Source organism: Anas acuta, chromosome 1 (genome assembly GCF_963932015.1).
Source record: "Anas acuta chromosome 1, bAnaAcu1.1, whole genome shotgun sequence".
Taxonomy (NCBI): Eukaryota; Metazoa; Chordata; class Aves; order Anseriformes; family Anatidae; genus Anas; species Anas acuta.
Window position 1 is genome coordinate 130,601,895 of NC_088979.1, and position 26,659 is coordinate 130,628,553.

Genomic DNA, 26,659 nt, shown 5'->3' on the forward strand with positions numbered 1-26,659 from the left:
ATCTTTCTTGAATTTGATCCTATTTCACACTGTGCTTTCAAAGTATCACTGTGTAGAAAGGAAAGGAGTTATATACAGAATGCCCTTTCCAGATCTGCCACAAGATTTTACTGATGAGGGTGGATGGCCACAGCTCACCAGATCACTGACCTTACAACTCTGAAGATGGTATGATTTCAACTTTGCTTTTTCAGGCAATCATGAAATGACACATACACAGGTGCCTGTCCCTTTCATTCTCAGAACACATTTTGATACCCATAGGCAAAGTCAACAAGAGGGTAAATGTTTCAAAAGGCACATTTATGCTGTCACCTTGATTTATTTTTATTCTGCATTAGGTTCCCAAATTCCTCAGTTAACACTGCATCTGGCTTCCCTATGACACAAGTCACATAGTTCCCTTAGCTGGGAAGCTGAAACATGAACTATAAGCTTGTCTTGGACATTACAGACATTTAGCTCCCCTAAAACTGCTGCAGGTTCTGAAGTGCATGCCCACAGATAGCCTTGCATGCTCACAGAGGCTGCCCACAAAGAAACCAAACTGCTTAGGAGCAGGAGGCCATAGAATAACTATCCTACCGCAGTGTGCACCTGCTGACACATCGTACAGCAGCAACCTGTTGTTGTGCTGAACTCTGGCTGAACAGCACATATAGAAGCTGCTCAGTGTACAGGGCAGCCCAAGAACCACAGGCACTGCTCTAGGAGTGAGTAGACACTGAAGAGCAGCTAGTTAGCCAAAGGATAGCTTGCACAAGCTAAAGAGAATGGACACAAATGCACACTCCTGCTGTAAGCAAACAGCAGAACTGGACCTGGTCTGGCAGCAGGCTGCTGACTACTCTGCCTATGACAGCCAGCCCAAGGCTAGATCTGGGACCAATCTAATGTCCCTCTGAGGGAAAGGCTGTGGATGTGGTCTACCTTGACTTCAGTAAGGCTTTTGACACCGTTTCCCACAACATTCTCCTCAAGAAACTGGCTGCTCACTGCTTGGACTGACATACGCTTCATTGGGTTAAAAACTGGCTGGATAGCCGGGCCCAAAGAGTCGTGGTGGAATCAAATCCAGCTGGAGGCTGGTCACTAGTGGCATCCCCAGGGCTCAGTACTGGGGCCAGTCCTCTTTAATATCTTTATCGATGATCTGGATGAGGGGATTGAGTGCACCCTCAGTAAGTTCGCAGACAACACCAAGTTAGGTGTGTGTGTCGATCTACTCGAGGGTAGGAAAGCTCTGCAGGAGGATCTGGATAGGCTGGACTGATGGGCTGAGGCCAACTGTATGAAGTTCAACAAGGCCAAGTGCCGGGTCCTGCACCTGGGGCACAACCCCAAGCAGAGCTACAGGCTGGGAGATGAGTGGTTGGAAAGCTGCCTGGAAGAGAAGGACCTGGGAGTACTGGCTGATAGTTGGCTGAATATGAGCCAGCAGTGTGCTCAGGTAGCCAAGAAGGCCAACAGCATCCTGGCTTGTATAAGAACCAGGGTGGCCAACAGGGCTAGGGAAGTGATTGTCCCCCTGTACTCAGCTCTGATGAGGCCGCACCTTGAGTACTGTGTTCAGTTTTGGGCCCCTCACTACAAGAAAGACATCGAGGTGCTTGAGAGTCCAGAGAAGGGCAACCAAGCTGGTGAGGGGTCTGGAGAACAAGTCTTATGAGGAGCAGCTGAGTGAGCTGGGGTTGTTCAGCCTAGAGAAAAAGGAGGCTCAGGGGCGACCTTATTGCACTCTACAGGTACCTTAAAGGAGGCTGTAGGTCTATTCTCCCACGTGCCTGGCAACAGTGTGAGGGGGAATGGGCTAAAGTTGGGCCAGGGGAGGTTTAGGTTGGATATTAGGAAGAACTTCTTTACTGAGAGGGTTGTGAGGCATTGGAGTGGGCTGCCCAGGGAAGTGGTTGAGTCACCATCCCTGGAGGTCTTTAAAAGATGTTCAGCTGTTGAACTTAGAGATACAGTTTAGTGGAGGACTTGTTAGTGTTGTCAGAGGTTGGACTAGGTGATCTTGGAGGTCTCTTCCAACCCCGATGATGCTGTGATCCACAGCTGGGAGATGAGAACAGCTCCTCCCTGGTCTACACTTTCATGTTACCACATAGATTAATGTTTGCAAACATGATTCCAGCATGGCATACCAACACAGCCCTCTGCTCACTTTGGCCTTTTCTCTAAAACTAAGCCATTCACCACCCAACAAGCCCAACAGTATAGCTCTACAAGTAATCATGGCATAGAAAGAGAATTTGAACAGCTCACTAGCCACAAATGCATGAAGAGCTACAGGACCAAAATATTTGAGGAGATTAAACTACATCGAAGTACCTAATCCACCTCTAGTTACAATATATACACATGTGAGCAGATGAACTGTGATTATTTAACCACACATACAGAAGTGTTTCTTTTTTGGATGGAGAGCAGATAGTTTTCAAACATGACAGTGCCAGGGTTTACATCTGAAAGCTGACATTTACAATGTTCCCAAGGTTCCAGACTTTAAAACTGTTTTAGTAAACAATAGTAAAATCCATACTGAAATGCACTAAAACATCACTTCAAAAAAATAAAACAAAAAACTAAGACCACCACCTACCTGAGCCCAGAATCTTAAGATATAAGAATAAATTCCATGGTAATGTTTTCCATCAGAACATTTCAGATATGTCACTAGATGCGGAGATGCAACTTATTTTCAAATAAGTAAAAATAAAGGTCTCAGAAATCACATCTGCTGTCTGTTTCACAATAGCTCAATAATCACCTTGAAACTGTACATAGCATATGTATAAACACAGATGAAGAAAGGACCCTATTACAATGCAAACCAATAATACTTGCATAACATTTGTTCTGTCATTGTGAACTATAGTATTTAAAATTTTAGATGAAAAATATGAACATATCAATTTAGTTTTAGAAAAGTTCACAGATGTATCTTCTATCAATATAAGCTAATATAAAGCTGTGGGACCGCAGTTGCTTATACAGACTAGAATAAGGCCACAGAAACAGACCAGAAGACTGCTAGAACTCTACTGAACTCAAGTGAAAATGTACCGAATCTAAGACCCAGTTTCTGAACTGGGTTTTATTTTGTATCCCAGAGCTTCCTTCACTGCTCTTCTAGGGATCAGCTGCTTGGAGAGCATTTTTCCTCAGCTTCCTCAAGTTGACCGATTTAGAAGCCAACCCAAAACCTTAAAATGGATTACATTACCCACAGATAGCAACAGTATTCCAGTTTGAGAATTCTGTTAAAAAAATTAAAAAAATTGAAGACTGATCATCTACGTTGTCATTTAATAGTCATATTCAGGTATTCAGAATAAGTCTCCCTTTTATGTTCACAAAGCTTAGACCCAAAGCCACAGTTGGTTTAGAGTGTATATTTCATCAAAAAAATCATTTAATGTTAGCAAAAGTTTTATTTTTATTTTGTTTTAAAAACAAAGACTCAATTCCAGCATAACAATCCAAAATGCTTTGCTTTCTAAAGATCATTTCTAACAAATTTTAAAAAGCCCTTAAGCCAACACTCTGTCTTTAAAACCACTCATCCCCCCAACCCCCTTACATGAAAACTAAGACTGACACATTCTCAGCTCAGTGACTAGGTATTCAGTGTGCGGTCTTCTCCATAATTCTGGATGCCTGAGAAGTTTCCTATAAATGAAAGTATTATAACCTGAAATATATTATCAGTTAACTATCGATTGAAACTGAAGTTCTTTGAACAGTCAGTCACCACTGATTTTGAAGTATGAAAATACTTATGGGAAAGGACTTCAAATTCAGATCAACATATCTGATGATTTCATTTAGTCCACGGCAACAGAGGCTTTCTTCATACTAAAAAAGCTGACTGTACAATAGTTTAAGACACGCTATTTGCACACCATTCAGTAAGTATGATATGTTGATTTTAGAGTTCATAGAAAAAATAGAAAAATGTGAAAAAGAATCAAAACAACTAAAAAGTTGTACTGAAATGGTACCAATATCAATTCCAACTTCATTTTTTTCCTCGATTTCACTAAAATCTCTTCAAAGAAACAATCATCACTGCCGGCCTGCTTTTCCATTTTCTGTCGTTTCCATCCTGAAACAGACGAACAAGATAGTTGGTAAGGATCATCACTAGAAATAGAATAAACAAATAAAGAAAAAAATCAAGGACATAACTTCTTTAAAAATGAGTGTGTATATATATATATATATATATACACACATATATATTTATATATATACACACATGTATGTGTGTGTGTATATATATATATATTTTTTTTACTTCAGTAACCATCCCTTCTTTCCCTACCACCACACATACAGATGTTTCTTTTAATACTTTAAGCAGCAGTCAGTACACAAAGGAAAGGTTTCTGTGAAGCTTTCCAGCAACAACCACAACTGTCTATTCGTTATCAACCTCACCACAAGACAAAAGCCCATGTTCACGTGACTGCAGATAAATTATTTCTAAAATCTTAGCTTTAGTAGTTTCAAGATCTTCGTTTTCACCCTTCTTTCAAGTAGTCATTGACTCTCACCATTTTATTTACTTAACAGTTTGGTTTAAGTATTTTTGTTATAACATGAACAACTTATCAATTTCGTTACAGCATGACATCAGCCGTTTTATTACCTACAATATTTTTAGATTTGATATTGCTTCACAAGCTAAAGCAAGCATCAGATTGACATAAAAGAAATTTGACTTTAGCTACTATTTAACCCCTGAAAGTTTAAGAATTTCACTGCTAGGATGATCAGTAAGGCATTCAACCTTGCTCAGCACAGAAACAGGCCAATGAGAGCAGGCCACGCAATTAAAAAGCAAACACTGTTTTTAATTGCTACCTGTCAATACTGAGACAAAGGAATATATCTCCACATTTTAATCCTCAAGAGTATAAGCAGTCTTCTTAACCCTGTAGCTGATTTGTTCCTCCATACTGACCTTTGACTACTACTAAAATATTTGTAGTGATGAATTTACTGATACAAACCCGTTTTCTTCTTTCAGATGTTGATATAGTTCAGCTTTATTGTTGACAGAGTTCAAACGACCAATAAATTCCTGGTGCTTCCTAGAGTTGGCAGTATTAATCCTGTTGCTCCATAAAGACAGCAAGGACATTGGCCCTAAAATTGCATGTAAAAACAGTTAAAGTTATTTAATTACTGATTTCACTGAAGTGATTTTATTTCTTAAATTTTATTAATTCTTAAAACATCATTATAAATTTGTAGAGGAAGTTACAGACTTTGGTAGCGCAGCATATTAAAAACATTAATATTAAACATCCTCATAATACATACTAAATAAATACAATATATGCAGAGTTACAGCAGCTGAAGTACTGATTTATAGATTTAATTTGCATCACAAGTAGAATCTTAATATCAGCTCAGCTGTTATGACAGATAGCAAGTTACGGCAGCTCAGCAAGAAAGCCAGTGAGAACTGCCCCTTTCAACAAGTAGACATCTTAGGCATGTTTATATTCATTAGTCAGAAAGAGTTGGTTTTGATAACTGTACTTAAATACTATTTCTGACAGAGTACCTCAAAGTAGCACCAGCAGAAATTTGTCCAACCCCCTTGTCAACCCAAATGCCTCTTTTTAGAGCCATGCAATATATCTAAGTGCCTTTCAACATAAGCCTGTTAAGGTTAACATATGTATTTATCAAGAGTTTCTCAGCATTGAGTATTTAACTAAGAATTCTCCTCGTTCATTCAACTCCAAGAAGATTCACCTCATTACTTTAGAAAAATAGACTGATATATGAACTTAAATTTTCAAACAAGGAAATCTATTGTAATCCTTCCTTTTTACCTTTTGCCTTTTCTACTACAGGCATTTCATCCATTGTTATTAGAGGCTTTTTGTTGGGTGGCTCAGGAGAATCAGGGGAATCTTTTATAACTTCAGCTTCTGCTAATTCTTCTTTTTCACGATCCAAAAGACCTTTTAACCTTTTTGACAGGAAAGGAAAACAGTGAAGCAAGATATGGTAGAGCAGCACATATTATTCCTGGCACCTTCCTGTACTCTTCAAAGTTACCCACAACCCACATCATGAGAAAGTTTCTTTCGATCCCCTGTGATAGGTAAAAAAAAAAAAAAAAAAAAAAAAAAAAAAAAAAAAAGGATAAAGCCTTATAAAAAAAAAAGAGGAAGATCTTAATATAATTTCACTTAAGTTAGTTAAAAGTATTTATACTGTACTTGTTGAGATAGTCTTTTCAGTCAAAATCATCAACTAATAGTGAATATACCAAACACCACACAATTACTTTTTCTTAATGTGATCCAAATTTATATTTTATATCAAATTGCTTTCACCTCAGGCCCTGCTTTGATTCATCTGCCAAACAAAAAGAAATTGTAGAAATGGATTTGATCATATGCAGAAAGGTATGAAGGTCATCAGTACGCTGACAATAACATAGGGGAAATTGTCTGTCCTCCTAAAAGATCCTAGAACACACAAAACTATATATGCAAAAAGCTTACTAACATGAGGTTATTTGGACTGCTTTAGAACAGTGTTTTGAAACAGGGAAAACAGATGCTTGCTTGTTATACAAGTTAGAATAATTAACACGATTTACAGACAGTAGATGCAAGGGCAGTAAACCCTGATGTTCAGCTAAACAGACCAGCCAAACAATCTGGATTGTTTAACTACCTGAGCACCAAGCTTTCTATAGTTCAAAGGAAATCAACTGTCTCGCCACATCTTTCAGTTGTTTTATATTTCTGTTGTATAATGGGCGTCATGGTTACAATACAATCCTACAGTGACTATCCTAACTGCAAAGCCCTGCTCAGTGGTCAGCAACTTTTTCAAATAAAAATATTCTACAAGCAGTATGGTTCTTGAACAAGTCTGATAAGCAGACACTGTAATATAAATGTTTTTCCAGCTTGTTAATGGTGACTGATCCAAAAAAAAAAAAAAAAACAACCTTGGGATCTACAATTACTGGTAGCAAACCAAGGTTAAGAGCATGAACAAGTTAAATTGAAACCCCGTTTCACAGCAATTCTTTTCCCTTTCTGATGAGGAACAGGGCAAAAAAAAAAATATTATGTTATGTTTTCATATTACTTAATAAAATATACCTTTCTGATTCTTGCCATGGCTTATCTTGTTCATAGTCTTTTCCTGACTTCTCTGACTTGTCTTCTTTTTCTTCTCTCTTTCTGCCTCGTTTCTTGCGTTCTTCTTCTTCTGGAGGTTTGCTTCTGCAAGCCACCAAACATTCTAAGACACGCTGGTGTTTATCAGAGTTGTTGATGTGTGCTCGAACAAGGGTTTCCAATTCATTCCACATAATCCGGTACTGTTCATCTCTAAGCAAGGGCAGGAAAAAGAAGTATCACATAGAATGGTCTAGATCATTAATCTATTAAATAGATAAGATTCTGGTTTTAGACTTAATTTATATATATAAATTAGTCCTTGAGCTTTTGCTCCTTCTCTTGTATTGCACATCTATGCACCTTGGATTACTGTCCTTCAAACTTATGAAAACACATCATGTGACCTTTCTCAATTAACATCCAAAGAGTTAAGTTTCAGTTGAAACATATACTTCCACATGCATCTAATTCTTAATATCCATGAGATCTCACTGCCAAAAGGCATTTCTGAATCCTGTCAATTGTTTGACAATTGGCATATTATGCACTGTTAGGATACACAAAGGACCACTCAGGTACTGACATGCAATTTTTTTTTTTTATGCAAATAATTGGAATTGCATTGGATGGCTAGAAATAGCTTCTAGACACTTGGACATCTTCTGCAGATTATTTTCCTTTTTGGAAATACAATGTACATGTATGCTTTCTTTGGAAGAACAGATATATGGATGTTCTATGCTCATTTGAAAGAAACATCCCATATTTTAAGTAACTGTTTCAAAATTATTTGACTATTTTAATAACCCAATTTTATACCATTGGTCATTTATTTTGGTCATTCAGCTTAAGTTTCACTTCTTAGTCATTTGGCATTATTCCACTTTCTCTCTCCTAGCTTGTGTCAGTCTCTCACCTTTCTTAATAGTCATTTTTGTTTTCACATTTAACATACAATTTTTTGTTAATAACTTCTGCTTCCTAACATAGGGCACGCTCACTGTGATAGCCCCTAAGTGGTGCAAGCAAAGTGTTCACAGACTTTGTTTTGCATATGTACATCATTTAGTATACTCCATATTATCTTTGGCCACTATTTAAAAACATGCATGACAACAATGTAAACAGAATACTTCTAAGAAACATCCAACAATGAAAAGCTATGTATTTAACCTTTTTGGACCCTTTCCTCTGGTACCAACTGTTGAAATTGGCAGTGGATCATTTTTCCTCTCCATATCTACCAAATTATATATTGTTTTTTGACAATTCAGAACATCCTCATCTGTCATTGCTTCTTTTACAATCACACTGGCTAATGGCACTACCTGGAATACAAAACAAAAGTCAAGAATGGGAAAGTCTTGTGTGTTGCAGGAAAGAAACAGAAGAAAGAAGAAAAGAAAGAAAGTAGAAAAACTGAAGTGTGTAACGATGGAACAACATACAACAAAGTCGCCTACCCCAAATTTAGTAATAACTCTCAAAGGTATATGCAGAGGCATGCTGTCTTTACCCATTGTAACCCAGCAGCTCTATAGCTAAACCAGTTTAAAATATTCCACCCTATTTAGATTACATGGCAATAACATATTGACACTAAATACAGAATACTTAAGTGAAAACGAAGCTTAATATAAACCCTCTTCTGGCAAATGATTCATCGTACGTTAGTCAGTATTTCATCATGTAGCAAGCTGAAACAGTCTAGATCAGAATAGAAGTTTACAAACCCAAAGTTACTTACAGCTTGCATGTTGAAGATGGTAGTCTGAGAAATAATCATAGGCCAGTAACGAGTATGTTTCTCTAACTGATCTTTTGCACGTTCCAATGGAATTTCAAGACTTCCATCGATCTTATATCTGGGCTCTAGAAAAGGAGTTAATCGGTTTTCCCTCATAAATTCACCAAAATCCTAATGATAACCAAACAAGATAAAATTAGGAATTTCTCTAACAAAGTAGCTTTCACTGAATGGGTGAAAAAGCATAGTCTTGCCTTTCATTAATTGCATACACCACCACGATTAAATCTGGCGCTAACACAAAAAGCTCTCAAACACATATGATGTTCTTTGGAGTGAACACAAGAACAGTTGTATAAAAATACAGGTTTAAAACTAATGCAGAGTTTTTCATGAAGAGGTCTTTTGGGTTTGCAAGGCGTTTCACATATGGTAAAAAGTTTTACTGCATTTTTCTGGAAGTCATTTCTGCTTACATACCAGATGCAAAGGAAATTTTAAAGAAAATGCCAGCTCCATACTGGAGTTCCATACAGGAACTGCCTGTTCCATACACAGGGTTCAAAGCTGAAAACTCGATCTTTCCTATTTATTCATGTGCAATCTAGCCTCTGAACAATGAGCAGGATATAGTCTTACAAACACCCAGCCAGCCGACACAAAAGCCTTGCCAAGAAAACATTGTTCCAGAATCAGAACGAGCTTTAGATGATGATAGTGTATAAGGCAACAAGTGTTTCCTCAACATAGAGAGGATTCTATAAAACGGGCATAACAGTAAGCAGTCTAACTACTACGTAATAAATATGCATCACTGTATACAATGGAGATTGGTTTGACCGCAACGTCACACATATCAGCCTGGCCTTCCAGAAAACACACCAACATTTCATATACAGTTATCTATTGCACAAGATCACTTGTTGTTTAAGTGAAAAACTTAAAGGGAAAAGGAATCTTACTGTAATTCGGTAGTCCGTGACTCTTCCTCCACAACCTTCACTAATTGATGGGGGATCTTCTAGAATTGATCGCGAGCTGCTTAATACATGCAGAAAAATTTCTCCTCCATGGCTACTAAGCATGTGACTAATTACTTTAGAGCCAGACTTGCGTGGTTGTTCCAACAAAACAGAACGACCTGTTGGAAGTGAGATCAGTTTCATCAGTTGCGACATGCTGCAATTTTACATTAAAAATTATATATGCACAGTAGAGGTTTTTACCTAGCCACTAAGACTGAACCATTAAAGCTGTGCTTTCACCTAGATGAATGAGCAACTGCTTCAAGTACTTTATATCCTTAGACAGAAGATAGTGTCAAATGCTCTTAAATTTTTACACAGAACAATTGAAAGGCCTCCCTACTGTGAATATCCTATTGTTGTCTGGGCCAAATATTTTTTCTATGAATGTCTTATGGCATTAAAATGGTGTATCATGTATGAGTGGTGTATTATTTTTAATCAAAGATGATGCTGTATACTAAACCATTATCTCACCCTGCAGCAGAAACTCATTACAAGCAATTTTGAAAAACAATAAACTTAACTCATTTCATTATAAAGATATCAAAGTTTTTTTCAATACCACTTTTCAGACACACACAAATAAAACAAGCTTTGACTTATTTCCGATAAAACAAATAGCAAAGAGGTTCAATCTCCAAGTTGCTTGTTATGAGGAAACAAAATCAGAAGATCAGAAGGGAGTGGTTTATTTGAAGTATGCTACTAGTTTTAGTTCTAAACATTTTTAGAAATCAGAATACTCTTCCAATATGGAATCTTTAGGAGAAAAATACATAAAGAATAACTTCAAATGAAAGAAAACTCCCATTAAGTGGATGTTTATAATGCAACTCTTTTGCTAACTATAAAAAAAAAAACACATGCAATGAATGTCGACTACATACCACTAGCATTTTGATCAAGCGTACCGTCACGTACTGAAATAGATGCTTCTACTAAATTGGCTAAAATGAAAAGTATTCTACATTTAGATTTGGTAAAGAACTACCAGAATTCACTATTTGCTCTCTCTCTTTCTTCTCAATTCCAGTCTACAAACCACATTCAATTTTCCTTCAAGTACATTTAACAACTTTTATTTCTATATGACACAGTAATAGACTTGGCATTTCTACAATACACTCCCCTATGCAAACTGAAACATGGTCAGTGCTTGTATAACACTTATTTCTTATATGGCAAGGTTTTGGTAGTGGGTGGCTGCAGGCGTGGCCTTTGTGAGCAGAGCCCAGAAGATCAGATCAGAGCCAGCTCCAGCTGGCTCCAAAAAGGACCCATTGCTGGCCAGAGCTGAGCCAGTGACACTAGGTGACAGGAGTGGAAAAAATGGGAGAGAATTTTGTAGATATGAAGTTACTGAAGGAAAGAGAACAGGTGCTCCAGTCACCGAGCAGAAGTTCCCTGCGGCCTGTGGAGAGGCCCCTGGTGGAGCAGGCTGTTCCCCTGCAGCCCATGGGTCCCACATGGAGCAGATTTCCACACTGCAGCCCCCCCATGGGTGGAGGAGCCCCCAGTGGAGCAGGTGGATGTGGCCTGGAGGAGGCTGCGGCCCATGGAGAGCCCCCACAGAAGCAGGCCTCAGGCTGGAGCTGCAGCCTGTGGAAAGGAGCCCATGCAGGAGCAGAGGGTCTGGGGGCAGCTGCCACTCGTGGAGGGCCCGTGCTGGAGCAGTTTACTCCTGGGGGATGGTCCCTGTGGTATGGAGCCATGTTGGAGCAGTTCTTGAAGAGCTGCTGCCTGTGGAAAGCTCACATACAATCAATTCTCCGCACTGAAGCAAGGGAAGAAAGTGACCATGAAGGACAGTGACAAATCAGTGACAAAGAGTTATGGACTGACTGCAACCCCCACGCTCCCTGCACTGCTCAGGGGGAGGAGGTAAAAGGTGGGTGGGGGTCAAGGTGTTTTTACTTTGCTTTTAGTTCTCACTGCTCTAGTACATTAGCAATAGGCAATAATTTACATCTATATCCCTATACTGAGTCTGTTTTGTCCATGATAGAAATTGAGATAAGGACAAGGAAGATCATTCCACAACTCATGAGTCTTTTCTCATTTTCCACCCGTTTTGTTGAGGGGGAGTGAGAGAACATCATGGTGGAGCTGAACTACCTACCAGTGTGAAGCCATCGCAGAGCTCTACTTACAATATTAACAATCACAACTTGAAAGTAATTAGTCAAAGACACATCTTTACCATTAAGGAGAAAGTTAGTAAGGCATGACGAAGGTCTGCTATTTACATCTACTGGTGAAATTCTGTATGCTCCAGTGCAATAGTGTAATTCTGAAAGATAAATGAGTAGAAGAGATAAGAGTCTAGTTCCACACAGAAAAAAAACATATCACAAAATGAAAGAAGGGAAGAGGATTAGGCTATTTCACAATCGGAAAAACTGTAGGCTTTGTAGAAAGCCTAGATCTAAAAAAATTACTCTTCCTGCCATCTCCTGGCAAACATTTCAGTATCCTCAACGCTGAGAACTGAATAAATTTCTCAAGCCTCATTTCCAGAAGGGTCTCCAGAACTTTCTCTCTCAAACTATTTCACAGTAGGGTCAACCTCCTTTTATTTCTCTTACCTGTATTTTTAATCTGCTGGCTCACAAGGAGTCAGCATTATCTTGCTGATGGACTGCAGGGTGCACAAGGTGAATGGCCAGGTGGTTCCCTGTGTTACCTTAAATCCTCCCTGTCACTCAGCAGGAGTTGGAGTAGAGATCACAGAACAGATTGGTTTGGAAGGGAGCTTACAGGTCATCCAATACCTTCCCCCACCACAGGCAGAGACGCCTCCCACTAGACCAGGTTGCCCAAAGCCCCATCCAGCCTGGCCTCAAGCTCTTCCAGGGAAGGGACATCCACAGCTTCTCTGGGCAATCTTTCCTTCACTCAGATTAGAAAGTCAATATAGATGAATGAAAGAATCTGATTAAATTGTTGCACAAGTTTCCTTCCAAACAAAAGTTTTCTTAGTACTCTAGTACTTACACTAAAGATAGTGCTTTGATTCATATTTTGTCCTAAAACAACAATCAATTAAAGAAGTCTGAAAGCTGCTGTGTTGAAAACCACCATTGTGGAACTGACAAGGTATAGTTGCCACTGCATAAGGGACAGATTTCTCAACTTTGCAGTTAGGAAACAACTTCAAGATAATTAAAAGGAGAATGATAAAACACCATGAAAACATTTACAATCTCCCCCACCTCTTTCACAAATCATTAATTATGCAAAATTAGAAGAGCATCATATCACCATTATTAAAACAGAATGCATTCAGCAGAATTCAACAGAATAGAAGGTAAAAATAGCATTAACTGATGACTTATCTCCTTGCTCAAGTTCTTGTCAGCATATGTATAGCAAAATATGTAACGCAAGTTAGAGTATTAGTTTTGTAAGACATCACGTTACCTACCTACACTATTTGTTCGGGGAGTACACCATTTTAATGTTACAGTTTCTTTAAATGTGCCTTCTCTGCTGTTGCCACCTACGTGATTATCACCTGCAATATTAAGCCAGAAAAAAATGCATCATAATGCAATCAAATATTTTCTTACATAACTATTCGCTGTGTTTTTGTGTAAGAATGAAGTGTTACTGCAAAAACAACAACACTCAAAACAACAATTTAAGGTACAAAACATTTGAAACAATCATATACAAAACATAACCTAATTTTCAAGTCAGATACCTAACAAGTGAAAAAATCCATATATTAGTAGTAGTACTTGAAATAACCTTTTGAAATCAGCAGCCATTGCATGTATTAAAAAAAAAAAGCAAACAAAATACTGTAGCTCTAACTGTCAAATATTTGGAGCATACTATGTAAAGTAAAATACTTTTTTTTTTTTTTTTTAATCTGCAATAGGCTTTTATTTTTTCCTTTAAAAATGCCTAGAACTTTGAAAGCATCTCTATAATTTTCCACAGCCAAATCTGCTTTATTTATTATCTATTAATAATTATTATTTCATTTATTAATAATTATTAATTTATTATTTATTTATTAATTTTCCACAGCCTTAACAAGTGTCAGAACCCTTATTTAGGGCTGATCAGCTTCTATACATATCTCATAGTCTTCACTGAAACTGATCTAAAGGCATATTTGACAAGTTAAGACTTTGGTGGGAAAATAGTACTGGTCTCATTACCCAGAATCTTTGCTACGTCAAATTCAATTTGAACATCTCAAGAGCTTTCACTGCCCACAGATGTTTTATCATTGAAATTACTTTCATACAGTGCTTCACCAATAAAGGGACATTACACTGTGCCAGTGAGTTCTGTAATTCTTCGTGCTCTTTGACATTAAGAAAGGCATCAACTGAGTTTTATACAAAGTTTCAGAATTACAGTAACAGTCAGAAAATGCCATGCTCAAATCCACCAACATCTGAGAGGAATTAGATACATACATCAACACAACATTCTATGCAATGTGTTAGGGTTTAGTTTAATATTTCATGTAAGAAGTTCCATTGATACCACATTATAAAGACTTTTACTTTTTACTCATAAGATTTATTTGATTTACTTATCAATCATATAGGTAACCTGTAGAAATAATATTTTCTATTACTTAAAGATTACAGTTAAAATATCTGGAATCCTTCTGGAAAATCTAAGAATAAATACATTTGGCGTTTAGATTAGCTTTCTGTATCTTATTACTGTAAAATGTTGCTAATCAAATTCCCCCTTTCCTAGTACCAGAGTTATTACAGTTGAAACCTATATTTTTAAAAACAAAAGGGAACCAAAATTTACAGGATTTGATAGAAAAAAAAATCAAAGAGGCAATGCAGCAGGAGTTTGGTTTGGGGTTTTACTAGAAGACTTATTCCCCTGAGCCAATAAGCATTAGAAAACTAATACCAAACCCCTGCAATAAAGCTTTATACTTTCAACATGGGTAACAAGTTCAGGTGAGTCTGAACTCATTATTCTAACATATACTTTTTTTTCCTCAAACTTTACTCCACCAAAAAATGGACTATACTAATTACAGATGGGGAGATATGTTCTTTTCCTGAAGTAATGGTTGAGTCCCTGCAGGAGGAGACTTTGGGCCAGAGCTGCAGCCTGTGGAGAGGAGCCCAAAGTAGACAGATGATCCAGGGGGAGTTGCTGCCCAGGGGGGACTCATGCTGGAGCAGGGACCCATCTTAAGAGGAAGGGGGAAAAATAGAAGCCCAACCCCCTCTAAAATTGTCCAAATTATTTCAAACCTCCAGAGGAAAAGTTGTTTAACTCATTGTTAGATAACTGACATAGGTAACTCATCTGTTAAAATATTATTCTTAACTTCTAAGAAGTTAAAACATCAGCTTCTTAATATGCTTTAAAGCCGTGTAATGTAGCTTTTAGTAGTAAAAAAAAAAAGTAGCTGTAGCCTGTGACTAAATGGACATATTCTATACATACAGCAAGTGAGACCGATATCTATGATTCAGGGCCCTTTAAAAAGTTAAAGACCACACTGTAAGAAAAAGCCTATAGCAGCCTATAAAAATTTCAAATGGGAATTCAGTGCTTCTGAAGAGGCGTACATTTTAAATATTCCACAGAAGACTTACAGATGGACATTTTTTTCAGTTGCTTGGTTTATAGCTTCTAAGTACCATCAATACAGAGTTTTTAGCCTCACTTGATTTATTAACAAAGTTCTATATCAAACACTGCTTTCTGAACAAGATAATTTTGCATATGACTTACTCTAATCTCAGAGAAGTTATTAAGAATTCACCTGAGAGGAATATTAGGTAATAATTCAAAACTATTAAAAGCATACTAGGTACTTCAAATGCAGTGAGAAAGCTCAAACCAAGTAACTCTCGTGTTTTTCAAAACAATTACTGTTGTAAACCAGGTCTATGGGATCTAAGTGGTGTCAGTTGTTACTACTTGACAGATTAAAAGCTCAACTGTTCAATAAATAATTTTCCACAAATACTGAAGTAGTGCTCTTGTAAAACAACTGCACATCTAAACTCTCAGTCAACTTTTTTTTTTTTTAGTATCTCAGTAAGAAGTTGAAATGCCCCTCTCATAAATCACACACAAAAATCCTGAATGTATGTGAAAGTTGTTGTGATGAATGGCCTGGTTTTGAGTTTGTCTTATTACTACTTTAAAATATGCCAGTAACAGTACTCCAAAGCTAACACTGCAAATCAAGTTGTTAGGTTACAAGGAACTGAAAATGTGCTGTTTGGAAATAGGTTTCTCCTTAACTCTAAGAGTCATGTCTGAAACTTACATCAATCTGAAGCTCATAAACCCATTTGTGAATACTTCCAGTATGTAACTAAAACAAAACAAAAAAAAGGAAACCTTCTTTACAGGATTATTTCTACTTACCACTTTTTAAAAAGTCAACATGTGCTTCTTTGTGATGAAGAAGCTCCACATCGTAGTTGGCTGATGTGTTAGCATGTTGTTCTTCCTTCAAAAGAGACAGGCAGGAACAATGAATACAGTTTGTTTACCTAGATGTCACTGCTTTTTATAAATTAACTGTTCCAATGATTTTACATTTACCTGTCACTTCAGAAGAAAATGAGAAGTCTCAAGTGCATCATACAACCATGGGATTGCAGTTTGGGGAAACTGCTCTGACCTATTTAAAGATGCAGCCATCTCATTCTTTTTATTCCTTTTTTGAAACCCTATACTTTCTTCTTAATAGAAGAGTCATGACAGTGTCCATAATGTAAGATATAGATTTAAAATTGGTTTCATATGATTTTGCTTAAATTAAGTTTAGGAAGCCTATGATGTAATGTTTATCACCAATGGTTAGAACATACTGAGCAGCAGCAAACGAGCACTGCAGAATATATCAGCACCTACTTTTCGTAACTAAAAACTCAAGAATCTAAACCAAAGAAACACACTTGGAATGTATCATCCTTTTCTTGTACTTAAGATGCATGAAAAAACATACTTTTAACTGAAAATTAATAAATGCTGCATCTTTAAAAAGCAGCAACAGATAAGCAAAACCAGAAAAGTAATTTCAGTAATTTATTCCAAGTTAAAAAAAACACACACACAGGGAACCCAGCATGGTCTATTACTATAAGGACAAGGACAGAAGGGAGAGGCACACCAGCAGCACACAGGTCAGAAAGTTACAGAAAAGGTATTTGCAAGCCTAAGAGTTGCATTTATATGATAACCCTCTTCAAAGTTCCATTAACAATTAATGTGTTGTGACAACTTTAATTCCAGGTTTTGACTTATTAAATCCATACAAAAAGGCTACTTTTGAAAGACACTCATACAAGTTTGCTGTTTTTCAAAATATGTAATTAGTAAAGATTGACAGTATTAAAACATTGCCTTGCTTTTCAAATCAGAAAAGTTTATCCGCCCCTACCCCTTCTGTTTGTTTGAATAGTGACGCTTGGAATCAGGTAGCAAGAGACAGCTGAAATAAAGTTACTCTAAACTGAAGAATACTTTAAATACTTAACTGCAGTGATTTCCTTTCTGGTATTGATTAAAAAAAAAAAAAAGGGGGACATAAATTTGAACAGAAGATATTAAATTTAGTATCTTCTTTGGCTAGATTATACCTTCTGTCCCACCCCTTTCTGGCTTCAGGTCTTCAAAATGGAAAATCTACTGAAAAACTTTTAGTCTAAAATCAGCTATTAGTTACAAACACCTTTATGTTGGGTGGGCATGATAATAAGACAAAGGAAAGACTTGCTATGCCACTAAAATGCACAAGGGTCAAGAATATCTAATCAACACAACTAGAAAAAGACAAGAGAATCACAGAAAACTTAATGTGAGGTAAATAGTATTTCTATAAAATATTACTAACAGAAATGGAATATTGCCTGCATTGCTACATCAAAATTAAGATTCAGCAATACTTTTTGTTCTGTGATCCTTCTTAACTTTTTCCACCCCCTTTACTTTTACTAACCTGGTCACAAACATTAAATGTGGGCTAATAAAAAAAACAAACAAAACAGAAAATATGATATGGAGAGAAAAGCCATGTAAAAAATTCCATTTAAATAGACATTAAAAGTTTTCAAACAAATTTTGAAGTGTTGCAGATGGCCAACAAAGCAATAGACACAATATTACCTTCATAGGAATGTTAGTTATTGTGGTTGAAGCCAGATCAAAGTGTTGTTGTACTAAAACATTCAGTTTTGTAGCCAAATGCCGTCCTGCACGGACACTGTGCACTTCACTGGTTAAAACGGGTGAAAGCTAGAACAAATTGACATAGAATATATGGTATTAATGGATTAGGCTCTAGTATCATGGAACAAGATAAACCAGTTGAAACTCTAAACTAAGCACACTTATACTACTAAATTCAATCAGGAAGAAAACACCATGGAAAGTTAAGAAGGAAAAGAGAAAAATTATTTCTCATTCAGAACTTTGCCGGTTATGTCAGTTACAGTTGCTACAATGTATCCCGTATTCAGAACTGTGCCCGAAACCCTGAGCAATTAGTTGTTAATAGCAAGAATTAGAAATAGTACATAGGGAAAGAATCCTCTTACTAGCAGCTCTGGGTCTAGACTTTCCCTCTTTCACCCACTGAGTAACAGGAGCAAAGTCACTTCTATATACCTATTTGTGTGTTACACACAAAAGAAACACAAACTAAGTTCCATTTGATTTTCTCTTTGCAAGGAATAATTATATTGGTTTTAGGCTTAAAGAGCAATGACCACCTTACAAAGGAAAGCAGTCAATTTATTTATTCTCTTCTGTTGACTTTGTTTCTTTTAGCATGACTAGTAAGTTTCTCTAGCAAAGAAAAAATGTAGGACAAAAAAACACATTCCTTTTTACTTGTGAAGTTAGATGTAGAACTAGATGCATTTTGTGTTAAGAATAGTGCTTTTTTCCCTTGCGTATTTTTCTTATAGTCAGCACATTAAAATACTAAGCATTTCAGACTGAAGATCAGCAGAATTTATCAAAATCTGTGGAATGTACTTATTTTAAACAAACCACAAACTGACAAGTCCATAGAGGACACACGCATTTACTACAGTTGAAATGTTAATACAGAGTAATTTCTCATATGTGTCCTTTTACCTTTTCTTGAGGCCATTCCCGCTACTCCTACTGCTGGTTATCTATGAGAAGAGGCTGACCCCCAGCTCCCCACACCTTCCTTTCAGGTATTTGTTGAGAGCAATAAGGTCTCCCTTATTATTTATTGAAAAGGCATTCTGTTTGCTAGCATTTGACAGCATAAACAAAAGCTCCATTTCGTTACCATGAGAAAATCATTCAACTAATAGTTAAAATCTTAACGTGTTAGCCTTGTAACATGGAACACAGCACTGCACAATATCCACGTTGTTTAACAGATACATGTTAAAACATGAAGAAATCCTGCTTGAATAGCAGGGTTATTCAGCTACCCCATCCAACACAAATAGCTGATGGTTTTCCATTAGATCCCTAACTACGTATTTCCCTCTCAAAAGTAAGGGAAACCAAACCCAATGTTATAATCATCCAATTATTTTTTCTTCACAAAAAAGAAACATGAATTATTACTGCAAGCAATTTAAGTAATAAAATGAAGATGATGACATATGTAGAAGTAATCAAAGCATGCATGTTAAACAGCAATATGCACGCTGCCAACTTTTCAAATAATCAACACTTGTGTTTTTTCCTATGCCTTAGCAGAGGCTCAAAGCCTTATTGAGGTATACTTAATTTGCGCTGTTTACTTTGAGTCTGACACTGTTACTAATACTAGGATACATTTTCTCATTTTAAACTCCTTACCTCCTTTTTAGGACGATCTGAAACAAGGCTGTCTTCACCAACTGGGTATGTGTGGATTAAGACCAATTCACATTTCTGGATCTGCATTAGACTTAAAAATTAAAAAAAAAAAACAAACAAAAAAAAACACCACATTCCATTTAAACTACAGAGTGTCAGAAAGTATCTCAGAAATTACACAGGTTCTCATAGGATTCATTTGACTGCCAAAACACAAAATCTGAGACATATTACAACATACTGCTTCTGAATGCATTTTCTAAAAACTAGGTTACATTAATGATTTTCAGAAGCATATTTCAAAATTATCAGAATAAAAAGCGTGTAACATTTCTAGCTCTTCAGCTGCAATAGCACTGTGCTACTTTTTGGAAAGATCAGTGGGCTAGATCCTTAACTGATATACTCTTTAGCTTCATTCATCTGAAAATTGACACTACAAAGGATTTGTGTCTCCAGGTATGTGTATTAATATTAATCATTGTATTTGTTTAGTAATTAAGGTATTCCAGTGAACATGAAAGTTAACTACCCATGTCTCCTAACACGACTGGATATTTGGAGAGATCAAGATACTGGTTAGCATCTCTCACTACAGTGATGTATGAAAAACTACGTGTGAATCCTTTTTCCAGTGGACTTAGAACCCAATTCCCAGGCAGTACTGTCAAATATACATTATATATATATGTATACACACACACGAACACACACATATATGAAATTGAAATTTGAGCAGGTAATGATTACACACAGGCTTGGAACCCTTTGTTTCACACCAGCGTTCAAACCATCAGAAAAAGTTTTAGAATGTTTTAAGTGACAAAGACACACTTGTATTTCTTAGAGGACATAACAGGCGCATGCAGAATAAAGAACTATTAACAGTATACTCACTGATCTGAATTAGCTGCAAGTTTGTTATGTTCATGAATGGTTTCCTGAACACAATCCTCAAGCATTCGAACATGACTGTCACTAGAAAGAAGTTGAATATACATATTTTTATGCAGTATTATCAAACCTCTTGCTCAAAGCAACGTGCCACTACATGATGTCCTACTTGAAGTGGGAAAATTTTGGCTGGTTACTGTAGCACACGTCCATAAACAAAGCCCTCAGTAGAGCAAGACATGATCTACAAAGAATCATAGAATAACTGAGTTGGAAGGGACCCACCAGGATCATGAAGTCCAACTCCTGGGTCCTCAAAGGACCCCCCCACACACACACACACAAAAAAAAGAAGTAATCAGACCCTATGTCTGAGAGTGTTGTCCAAACAAATGCTTCTTGAACTCTGGCAGGCTCGGAGCTGTGACCACTACCCTGGGGAGCTTGTCCCAGTGCCTGACCACCCTCTGGGTGCAGAACCTTTCCCTAACCCCCAGCCTGACCCTCCCCTGTCCCAGCTCTATGCTGTGCCATCGGGTCCTGTCTCTGTCCACAGAGAGCAGAGCTCAGCGCCTGCCCCTCCGCTCCCCTCATGAGGGAGCTGCAGGCCGCCATGAGGCCTCCCCTCAGCCTGCTCTGCTCTGGGCTGAACAAACCATGGGACCTCTGCTGCTCCTCATATATCTTGCCCACTAGAACCTTTAACATCTTTGTTGCCCTCCTTTGGAGGCTCTCCAACAGTTTTATCTCTCTTCTACTGCAGGGCCCAAAACTGCATACAGTACTCGAGGTAAGAACACAACAGCACAGAGGAGAGTGGTACAACCACTTCCCTCAAGCAACTAGAGCAGTGCCACTCTTGATGCACCCCAGGGGACAGTTGGCCCTCCCAGCCACCAAGGCATACCAATGTCTCATTTTCAGTGTGCTGTCAGTCAAAAACCTCAGATCCCTTTCTGTGGGGCTGCTCTCCTGCATCTCTTCCCCCAGTCTGTAAGTACAGCCAGGGTTGCCCCTTCCCAGGTGCATAATCCGACACTTGCTCTTGTTAATCTTCATGTTGTTGTCAATTGCCCAGCTCTCTAATTTGTCCAGATCTCTCTGCAAGGCCTCACTACCATTGAAGAAGATAGCTACTTGGAGCACTAATTCATAGCAATCAACAGAATACTGCAAAAACGTATGAAATTCCTTATCTTTAAATGGTAGAAACAAAGTTATAAGTACCTTTTTGCATTGGTAATACAGATTATTCTTCCTCTATTTCCAACACGTTCTGCGTTCTCCATGAGCATGGTTCGAGCCTCATGCTGGTATTCTGTTATTTTACAAAGCGCTTCAACTGCTGCAACCAGACCATGAAGTATGCTGCAGCATTCTGGATCTGCCCGAGGATTAGGTGGACCAACAGCTGCTAATGCTGCCATTAACTAGTTAAAGAAAGTATTGAAAGTTACTTTTCAGGCATTTGATAAACAGGCCAATTAAGAGAAAAAGTCATCATTATAACTTATTTTACATGCAAATTAACATTGTCAGGAGAAAACCAAATAGAGCAATAAAACATCTCTATATGTTCCCATCACTCTAGAAAACATTTTGGACCCAAGTTATCCATGGCAGTTGATTCAACATCCGTTACCAACCACTGAGATTATAAGATTATTGTAGAAAAATAACTGGCTATAATTGCAAATTATATCCCACACCTAAAAATTCAAATGTTATCAATTGCCCTCTGTTTCTATTTTCTGAAAACCTGGAAATTTGATTTCCTTCCCAAAGTGAGTTTTTCAGAAAATGAGTCCAATATGAAACAAAATGAGAGCAAAGAGAATACAAACACTGTTTACACTTTTCTTCTTTAAAAAAGTTTATTTGCCTAGCTTGTCAAACTTAAAAAAAAGTGTAAAATTCAAAAGGTATCACTAGTTTACAGAAGAAATGCACATACAGCTAATTTCTTCATAACACTAGTTTTAATACGATCTGATCCTGAAAGCTACTTTTTTTTTAAACTGATGTAAAATTGCCTATTGAATAGTCTGACCCTAGTCTACTTCTTAAAATTCTATTATGTAATATTTTCAGGTCAGATACACTGACACTTCATTAAAATTACTTAATATTGAATATAGTAAGATATTGCTATTTATTCTGCAATTAAACTAGACTTTCTGAACCAAAGAACAGCTATAGAGCATACTTCTTGCAAGTTCTGATCTTCTTGGGTCCAAGAATTCAAGACATGAGCCCCAGAATCACTCACAATGAAATTCACCTAAAAGGATTTAAAAAGTGCATGTAAGGTAACAGCCAATCACAACCATGGATTACAGCTACTTCCCCAAATCCTAGCTAACATGAGTCACACCTCCCTCTTCACATTAATTAACCAATAGCCTGGAAATGTGTGCAATTGAAAGCCAAGCTAAACATAAGACATACAAAAAGCATTCACTGCTGCCATATTCATTTACTCTTTCAGCAACATTATGATTAACATTAAAGTATTTGTTTTTAAGCCATCAAATCAATCTCAACAGCAAGTTAGTATTTCAAGATGTTATGAAGTCTTAACAACCAGGTCATATTTTCAGTAGAAGAACATCCACAAAGCAAAGTAAGTTCTAATACCATGATAGAGCAAATTGTTTACCCCTGTCAACTGTGACAGTGTTTGGAGAGCATCTATCAAGTTTTACAAAACATCAGACAGAAAAATATGTTCTAAAGTTGACAAAGTCAGACAAGGGGAGGCACACCTTTCATCTTAATTTCTACTCCTCAGACTGTACAGGCTGGGGTTCAGCCAAGTGATTAAAATCAATTAAGTGCACACTTGGCATAATCCCATTGTAGGACTTGACTGTAGTTTAAGTTAAATGTCTGTTGCCTGAGAACTGTCTGCAACCCCTCAGGGCAGAGCCACTGACACACCAAACCATGGAGCTACCAGTGGTATTTCTTAGTGCTGTCTGTGCCCCTTGCTTTGACACAGACAGTTGTTCCATTATCATTACTCCAGAGCAGCATCAGTCACAAATTCAACTGTTTTTCTTAAAAACAGCATCCAGTCTAAGGACACAACGGTTTGCACAACAGTTTACTCAACACAAACATCTACTGACTTCAGGAATCAGGGGTTAGTTACCTCAGTTTATGATACAATATTACAGAACCACCAGAGATTGATGCTTCCAAAGAAGAGATGCATACCAGGAAGCTCTCACACTTTTTCAAGCTAGCAGTTTAAGAGATATCCTACCTCTTCTACCGGCCAGCATTCCTTTGAAGTTAGTACTAAAAACTCTAAGAAGTGCTACCAAGTACATTTACAGGCAGGGTGTGATATGCAGCAAGACATCACTCAAGCTTTTGTAAGCTTACAGATTACAAGAACACAGTAAATCTGTGTTACCTTAACGCACCCCTCCTCATGTTTTGCAGAGGACATTAAGACAATCGAGGTCACCAAAATAAACATGTAATGGGACTCGTGTACTACTCAAATCAATTTTAAAAGCTATAAGCTCTATTAACAACACAAAGATATTTTATGCGATTAATTATATTTAAATTTCTAGCAACAGCTAACGATATCAGAAGGCTTCGTTAAAATGGGAAAACACTCTTTAAACAATGAAGTATCAAGTGCGGTATTTCTGCAAAGACTTACCAGCTTTTTGAAGGGAAAAATATCATACATTATTCTACAGTACTCCATGGATGATTCCACTGAACAGGTCCATAGCGATTTTGATATGGGTGCTAGAGGTATAATTCCTTGTGTCCGATTCTTTACTAACATATCAAATTCAACATGCTGTCTACAGGATTCTGCCATATATGGGCAGTGATCCACAACAAAAACAGTTTTATGAGACTCAGAGAAGATTTTCATTTTCTTCCTAAAGCAAACAGATATTACAATTAGAAAAAAATATACAAGATTAGAAGATGTACAAGATTAGAAAAAAATCACAAGATTACTGTACAGTATATATAGCTTACATAGAAGCATCTTTCTACAACACTCAGTTTTAGAGAGGTCACCCCTCAAAGTATTTAGATCATACATTGTATACATTGGCTACTCTCACACTATTTGTTGAGCTTCAAAAGCCGCTATGAAAATGCCTATTTTAAGGCTCTGTTTACATGGAGACAAAAATCTCCCCTTCGGTCTTTAGTCCATACATTTGGTAGACTAGTTTTCTAACTGGAAGAAACTGTTTTTCCCCTCAGGAGGAAAAAAAATAGGGAACATGAATGTGTATAGCTGAGGAGGCAATAATAATACACTGTATTACCCTCCTCCCTTCTCTAATTAAAAGAAACATTTACACAAAATGTAGACATACAGACATAGTAATTTAAAGTTTTCCTGCTAGAAGAAACAACAGGAACAGAATCATTTATGATTAGGCTACTGTACTGGGTCTGGCTGGGATGGAGTTAACTTTCCCTGGAGCAGCCCACACAATACTGTGCTCTGCACGTGTAGCTAGAACAGCAGTGGTATCACACCAACATTGTGTCTGATGTTGAACAGCGCTGGCACAGCATCAGGACTCCCTCTAACAACCCAAGCCAGCAGGCTGGGGGTGGACAAAAAGTAAGGAATATCACCAGGGCAGCTAACCTAAACCAACCAAAGGGATATTCCATACCATGTGGTGTCACACTCAGCAATAAAAGATGGGGATGGGAAAGGGGAAGGGGAGGGGGAGGGGGGCTCTCCTTATGAAAAAATCTCTCCTCCCAGACAACTGTTACATGTATTGAGGGCCTGCTGCCTGGGATGTGGTCAAACATTGCCTGTTGACAGCAAGTAGAGAGTAATTGCTTTTCTCTTTCTATATGCTTCCATGATGCCTTTGCTTGTTTCCCCCCCCTTCCTTTTCCCTTTAATTATACTTATCATAACCTATGAGGTTATTTTTCTTTTCTTTCCAGCATACTTTTTCTTCTCCTTTTCTTCTACAGAGGGTGAGTGAGGGAATGGTTATGGCTGAATTCAGCTGTCCAGCAGGGTAAAACCCTCATAGGCCTCGAAGCAGCATAAGCGTTGGGACTGAGCTAACCTTCACCCTTTACTTTTCTAGATCCATCCTGCCGTTTTTAAGCGAACACCCGCACTTTGATCTCTCACTGACAGAACTGTGACAGAAGCACTCCTCGTCCCGCAGGAAAACCCCCTGCGTCCTTCCCAGCTCGGAAGCCTGACACCGCCCCAAGGCGGCCCCTCTCACACCCACACACCAGGCTTCCCCAGCCCCTGCCACCACCGGGGGAACCCGTGGGGAGGCCTCAGCCTCAGCGCAGCCTCCGGGGGAGGCTTCCAGCTGCTCGGTGCCTGCCCAGCGCCCAGGAGCCCCCCTGGGGCCGCCCCGCCGTGCTTCGGGCGCCTCCGCGGCCCGCCTTACTTGGGCCGGCTCCTCCTCTGCTGCGCGGGTCCCGGGCCGCCTCTTCCTCCTCCTCCTCCTCTTCCTCCTCCTCGCCGCGCCCGGGCCCTGCCGCGGGCCCGCTCCGGGGAGGCGGGATGGGCCCCACGGGGCGCCCTACTGAGGGCCGGGCGCCTCCGGCCGGGCGGCCTCCATGCCCCGGCTCCGCTCGCTTCCTCCGCCGCCGCCGCCGCCGGCTCGACGGGAAGCTCGGGGCCCGGCTCCGGCCTCCGCGCCCGGCGCCCGCGGGGGTGGGAGAAGCGGCCGCAGCCCCCCCCGCTCCGCCCACCCCTGAGGCCGCGGGACCCCCGCGCGGCCACTTACGCCGCTGGCGCAGCGGCTCCCCCAGCGCTGGCAGGGGGAGCACCTCTCCCCTCCCCTCCCCTCCCCTCCCCTCCCCTCCCCTCTCCTCTCCTCCTCCTGCCCCGCGGACCCCGGCGCCCCGCCGGGGTCACGCAGCCCCCATGGCCCAGCCGGCGGCCGCCTCCCGCGCCGCCTCGCAACTGCCTGCCGTGCGGGGGGGGGGCGGCATGGGGCACGGGAAAGGGGAGGGGCTCCCGCCCCACAGCC

At 38.9% G+C, this 26,659-nt stretch overlaps 1 protein-coding gene across 2 annotated transcripts; it reads right to left on the reverse strand.

Moving 5' to 3' along the window:
* Positions 1 to 3,419: 3,419 nt before the first annotated feature.
* Positions 3,420 to 26,488, reverse strand: INTS13 (integrator complex subunit 13). Of its 2 annotated transcripts, XM_068656085.1 has the most exons (17): positions 26,072 to 26,487; positions 24,322 to 24,553; positions 22,849 to 22,923; positions 21,870 to 22,072; positions 20,646 to 20,726; positions 19,749 to 19,839; positions 18,066 to 18,194; positions 16,320 to 16,404; positions 13,366 to 13,455; positions 12,142 to 12,231; positions 9,876 to 10,054; positions 8,914 to 9,084; positions 8,340 to 8,494; positions 7,146 to 7,376; positions 5,853 to 5,992; positions 5,019 to 5,154; positions 3,420 to 4,108 (listed from the first exon to the last, which is right to left on the reverse strand). In XM_068656085.1, exons 2-17 carry the CDS (start codon positions 24,544 to 24,546, stop codon positions 4,069 to 4,071), a joined length of 2,121 nt encoding a protein of 706 aa, XP_068512186.1. In that variant the 5' UTR covers positions 24,547 to 24,553; positions 26,072 to 26,487; the 3' UTR covers positions 3,420 to 4,068. The 2 variants fall into 2 exon arrangements, with proteins under 2 accessions (XP_068512186.1, XP_068512192.1); XM_068656091.1 differs by lacking the exon at positions 22,849 to 22,923 and having other exon boundaries at positions 26,072 to 26,488.
* Between the last annotated feature and the right edge of the window lie 171 nt (positions 26,489 to 26,659).

What these genes read in the sequence shown, in the direction of transcription:
- INTS13 (XM_068656085.1), bottom strand. Translation starts at nt 24,546, where the DNA reads ATGAAAATCTTCTCTGAGTCTCATAAAACTGTTTTTGTTGTGGATCAC. An exon ending in TAACTAACATTCCTATGAAG is followed by an intron (nt 16,405 to 18,065) that starts GTAATATTGTGT and finishes TCTCTTTTGAAG; the next exon opens with GAAGAACAACATGCTAACAC. An exon ending in TGTTGACTTTTTAAAAAGTG is followed by an intron (nt 13,456 to 16,319) that starts GTAAGTAGAAAT and finishes TTAATATTGCAG; the next exon opens with GTGATAATCACGTAGGTGGC.